The following is a 5,000-nucleotide window of genomic DNA, read 5'->3' as shown; positions in this document are numbered from 1 at the left end:
ACACCCGTGATGACCGCCCCCCCCCCCCCCCCCCCCCACTCACTCCTAACCCTTTCTGGTCTTTTCCTTTGTGTGTTTTTTCTGTAGAATGTGACAACTTTGAATTAAGATATATATTTTTTTGTAATGGATTCTCCACAATCAACTGAAGAGGGGTCTGGAGTCGACCACACGTGTCGTTTGCCTCTGCCTCTGCCTCTGCGTCTGCGTCTGCGTCTGCTCAGACTGCCTGCTGAGAGACCACCCCAGCTGGTCATGTGTGAAGAGACCACCCCAGCAGCCGTGATGCAGAGCTGCTCGGTCGTGTGTGGAGAGACCCTTACCGGTTGCTTCAAACGCGCGACAGAAGGATGATCTGAATGTTTCCATACCCTAGCAATAAATTATTATTTTTTTCTATATACTTAATATTTAAGGTTTATGCAAAGCAGGGGCGCAAGACCTGCATTATGTAATAGGCTGTACAGGTCTGTGTGTGTGTGTGTGTTTGTGTGTGTGTGTGTGTGTGTGTGGTAATATGCTGTACAGGTTTTCTTTCTTGAACTGCTTTTGTGTATTAGTGTGCGTGATTTGTGTTTGGGTGTGTGTGTGTGTGTATATGTGAGTGATTTTGAGTGTGTGTGTTAATGTGAGTGATTTTGAGTGTGTGTGGGTGTGTGTGATTTATGTTTGGGTGTGTGTGTGTATATGTGAGTGATTTTGAGTGTGTGTGGGTGTGTGTGTACACGGCTGTGTGCACGGCAGTGAACTGTCAGTAGATCCAACATACATACATGGAGTACTTGAGCCAACTATTTTGCACAGTGTTTTACAAAGACCTCACTGCAGACATTGAATTTGTGGGCATCTTCAAGTTGTTGACATGTTTGTATCAATGCATTAGTGTGCAAACATTTGACTACACTGTGTTACATGTGTATACATTAGAAACGCACAATTACAGTATTTATTTATTGATATAAGGTGCAATATTATGAAGAACTGCTAGTTCTGTTTTTATTTTACAATTTTTTTTAGTTTTGAAGATGATGTCCTGGTTTTAGTTTTAGCGAGTGGTTTTAAGTAGACTCGGCATGAGCTGCATGCTGTAGAGAGGGCGGTCGAAAAGCATGCCACCTCTTCGTGGGATTAGAAATGTTTTTCTAAAAAAAAAAGGATTTGCAAATGTATGGGCATACCACACCATTTCCCAGATCAGTCCTACTGACCTTCCTAATACACTCAGCTATTTAAGATGTTTTTTTTTTTGTTGTTGTTGTTTTTTTTTTTACCATAGTGAGATTACTTGATTTCCTGTTTGAGACTTGCAGAAAACACACAAAAGTGTTTTAGTTTAGTATCCTACAAGCGCATATAGCATAGTGCCAAAACCACAGTTTTGGAGGTTTTGTTTGTTTTAATCTCTTTAGAAACCCTTATTGCTATTATTTAAATGAACACCAATGACAAATGTGTTTTTTAATAAAGTACTGTATGGCAAATGATGTGTGTGTGTGCTTTGTGTTTGTACATCATTTTATAGTTAATAGAGGATAGTTATGACTTCCATAAATATGTTCGTACAGTTTAATAAATGATGTAGGCCTACTGTGTGAAATGATAGAAGTAAGGGGTTTACATTATTCGTGTTAGGTTGGGGGAGAATACCAGGAGTTTCCACTTAAACAGCAGTTAAATAAAGGCAACATTTATGGCTGTCTCTGACTTAACTTGACTTATCAGCCTTGAATTGCTAATGAACTGATTTAATGACCATCGAAAGAGTTCATTGATTTTTCTCTGAAATAGCGGTGGGGCCAACCAGTCAGCAGCAACAGCAACGCAGTAACACTGTCAGTGTTTGCCTCTCTCTTCGCTTTTTGTCCAGCATAATCTGTTTACAAGGCTAAATAGGCAGAAGACTACAAACCTGGCACGGGGAAATATCCCTTGAACGATGTATGTTCTCGCGGCTTAATTGCATAAAGATGTTTTCGTCGCCTTCGTGACTGCTATTTTTCCATCTCTTATCTCACATGAACGCGCCTTCGGTCTCGAACTGGGAGTAGGCGATTGTCAATACAGAGCCGTCGGTGTGTGCGTCGGCAGTGACTTCACTGTACCCTCAGCTCGTCTTGTAACATACGTTGCCGTGTGATACTGCCGAGAAGGTGGATTGATGCGGAAATTTGTGAAGAATTCTGAAATGCAGCGCGATGAACGACAATGCAATTGGTGAGTTATAACAATAGCGACATAATAAAGACAGTGTTGTAACACTCCGTCTTGTGTGTGTGTGTGTGTGTGTGTTGATTTTTTGTGTTCAAAGATGTGCAGAAAAGGGCAATCTGATGCCGTTGACTTATTTTCTTTTCATACGGTTTCGTGCTCCTTTGGTTTTTATCTAACAGCTATGTTGGATTGTAATTTTGGTTAATTCCTTTAACAGTGACATCATATGGGCTCTGTCTGATATATTATTTGTTCGCTCTATGTTGAACCATATCGAGAGAGAATAATGTGAAAAACGCATTGAGCTGCGGTCGAGTAGGTTACGTGCCTTTATGATCTCGACGGTCTCGTCTCAAAGAAATGGAAATGGAAGCAAAGACTGATCAGGTGTTGGAGAAAATCAGAGAAATCCTTGTCTTGGTTTTTTCTAAAGACAACGTCGATTGAAAGTTTAAGAGACAACGATATTATAATACATTGTTTCACGGTATTGCGGTATCTTATTCTGAAGGATGGGATTGTATGTTCATCTTCTGGTATTCCTCCTTCTCTCTTCTTCAGGTTTGTAATGGCAGTCTCCTGAATCAGCAGAGACTAAATTGTATGGCAGGAGTCGTTTCCAGTCCCCACTATTCTAGACGATGGCAGTGACCGTGAGGCCCTGATCCTCGTGATGTGTACGATGAACAGCACGGCGTGGCCTCTAGATCTGGCTGAGGTATCCAGACGGCAGACATTCAACAGCAGCCTGCCACCAGGTTCGGCTTCCACCAGCAACTGGGCTCTGATTCACACGGCCACCCTGACCTCCTGCTCCCTCCTCCTCGTCCTCATCTTCTCGCTGGGCTCCTACGGGAACCTCGTGGTGTTCCTCTCCTTCTTTGACCCGGCCTTCCGCAAGTTCCGCACCAACTTTGACTTCATGATCCTCAACCTGTCCTTCTGTGACCTGTTCATCTGCTGCGTTACCGCTCCCATGTTCGCGCTGGTGCTCTTCCTAGACGCTGGAGGAGGTGGAGGTGGAGGAGGTGGTGGAGGTGGCGTCTCCAAGGGCTTCTGTTTTGCCTTCCACCTCACCAGCTCCGGCTTCATCATCATGTCCCTGGAGACTGTGGCTGTGATCGCCCTGCACCGGCTCCGCATGGTCCTGGGTCAGCAGCCCAACCGCACGGCCTCGTTCCCCTGCACCATAGCACTGACCTCCCTGCTGTGGACCTCCAGTTTCACCCTGGCCGTGCTGGTCACCCTCCGGGCCTACCCCCGCAGCTCCGGGCCCTGCCTGCCTCACTTTGGACTGACGGGGAACCGGGCCAAGGTGGTGGTGCTGTACGTGTACCTGGCCGATTTTGCCTTCTGCGTGGCAGTGGTGGCCGTTTCCTACCTGATGATCGCCCAGACGCTGAGGAAGAACGCCCAGGTGAGGAAGTGTCCCATCATCACGGTGGATGCCACCCGCCCTCTGCCCCCCCCGCCGCCGCCCTTCCTCGCCTCGGGCTTTGAGGCGATGCAGTGTGCCGTCCCGGTTCCCGCTCTCTACCGCAACCAGACCTACAACAAGCTGCAGCACGTTCAGACCCACCCCTTCATCAAGAGCGGCGACCAGCCACAGGTGCCAGGAGCCGCCCAGGGGGCCACCAGCTGTCAGCTGGTCTCCAGCATCAACTTGGCCGCCACCGCCAAGGACTCCAAGGCCGTGGTGACGTGCGTGGTGATCGTGATCTCCGTGCTCATCTGCTGCCTGCCCATGGGCGTGTCGCTGGCCCAGGACGTCCTGTCCCCCAAAAGTAGCTTCGTGCACTACCAGTTCGAGCTGTGCAGCTTCGCCCTCATCTTCCTCAAGTCCTGCATCAACCCGTTTGTGTACTCGCGCAACAGCGCTGGGCTCCGCCGCCGCGTGCTCTGCTGCCTCCAGTGGCTGGCGCTGGCGTTCCTCTGCTGCAAGCACAAGACCACCCGCCTGCACGCCATGGGCAAGGGCAGCCTGGAGGTCAACCGCAACAAGTCCTCGCACCACGAGACCAACTCGGCCTATGTGCTCTCTCCCAAGCCCCAGCGCAGGCTGGTGGACCAGGCCTGTGGGCCCAGCAGCCAGTCCCGTGTCACCGCCGCCCCCAGCCCAACCAGGGCCACGGGTGGACGCAACAAGCCCAGGCCGCCCAGCACGTCCACCCCCATCAACACGCGCATCGAGCCCTACTACAGTATCTACAACAGCAGCCCCTCCGCCGCGCCCACCTCCCCCACCGACAGCCTGCAGCCCGTCCACTCCCAGACCACGGGCTTCGCCAAGTCCTACATGGCCATGCACTACCACACCCACCACCAGGAGGTGCTGCAGGACTTTGAGAGCACAGCAGCCCAGCAGATCCCTGTGCCGTCTGTCTGAGCACCAGTCTGTCTGTCTGTCTGAGCACCACTGCGTCTGTCTGAGCACCAGTCCCTGGGTAGGAAGAGGGGAAAGCTTAATCTGGTTCTTCATCCCAAAGGTCTCTTCCTCTTCCTCTCCTGTGTCTGCCACAAGTGAGTTTTAAACAGAACCAGAAAGAGGAGGCAGCGCGGCGGCATGAGTCTGTACTTTTGGTACACCTGTAATGGGTGTTATAGAGCAAAACTCCGAGATTGGGTATTGGGTTTCCTAGGGCAGCACCGACAGCGCTTGTTTTAAGTGTGACTTTAAAATGGTTGTTTTTCTGTAAGACAGTGTCCCACCTCTGAAAACCGAGTCAGCTTTGAATGAGACCCCAAAAAAGTGTTATTGACAGAACTGAGCAAATTATATTTTTACATCA

General features: G+C 49.2%; 2 protein-coding genes across 5 annotated transcripts in view; both read left to right on the top strand.

Moving 5' to 3' along the window:
- The window catches only part of psme4a (proteasome activator subunit 4a), a 50,196-nt gene extending 48,715 nt beyond the window's left edge, over positions 1 to 1,481 (top strand). For all 4 annotated transcript variants that reach the window (XM_031578506.2, XM_031578507.2, XM_031578505.2 and 1 more), the window contains one exon: positions 88 to 1,481. The gene's annotated coding sequence lies outside the window, so the exon portion shown is untranslated. The remainder of the gene's footprint in view (positions 1 to 87) is intronic.
- A 132-nt stretch (positions 1,482 to 1,613) lies between these two features.
- gpr75 (G protein-coupled receptor 75) overlaps positions 1,614 to 5,000 on the top strand; it is a 3,681-nt gene continuing 294 nt past the window's right edge. Inside the window, exons 1-2 of the mRNA XM_012826922.3 lie at positions 1,614 to 2,214; positions 2,773 to 5,000. The exon at positions 2,773 to 5,000 is cut by the window's right edge and continues 294 nt beyond it. Of these exons, the coding sequence (XP_012682376.2) occupies positions 2,885 to 4,597 (1,713 nt within the window). The 5' untranslated portion in view covers positions 1,614 to 2,214; positions 2,773 to 2,884 and the 3' untranslated portion in view covers positions 4,598 to 5,000. The remainder of the gene's footprint in view (positions 2,215 to 2,772) is intronic.

Source organism: Clupea harengus, chromosome 13 (genome assembly GCF_900700415.2).
Source record: "Clupea harengus chromosome 13, Ch_v2.0.2, whole genome shotgun sequence".
NCBI lineage: Eukaryota > Metazoa > Chordata > Actinopteri > Clupeiformes > Clupeidae > Clupea > Clupea harengus.
The sequence above is the reverse complement of the archived record's forward strand: the minus strand, read 5'-3'. Positions and strand labels throughout refer to the sequence as shown.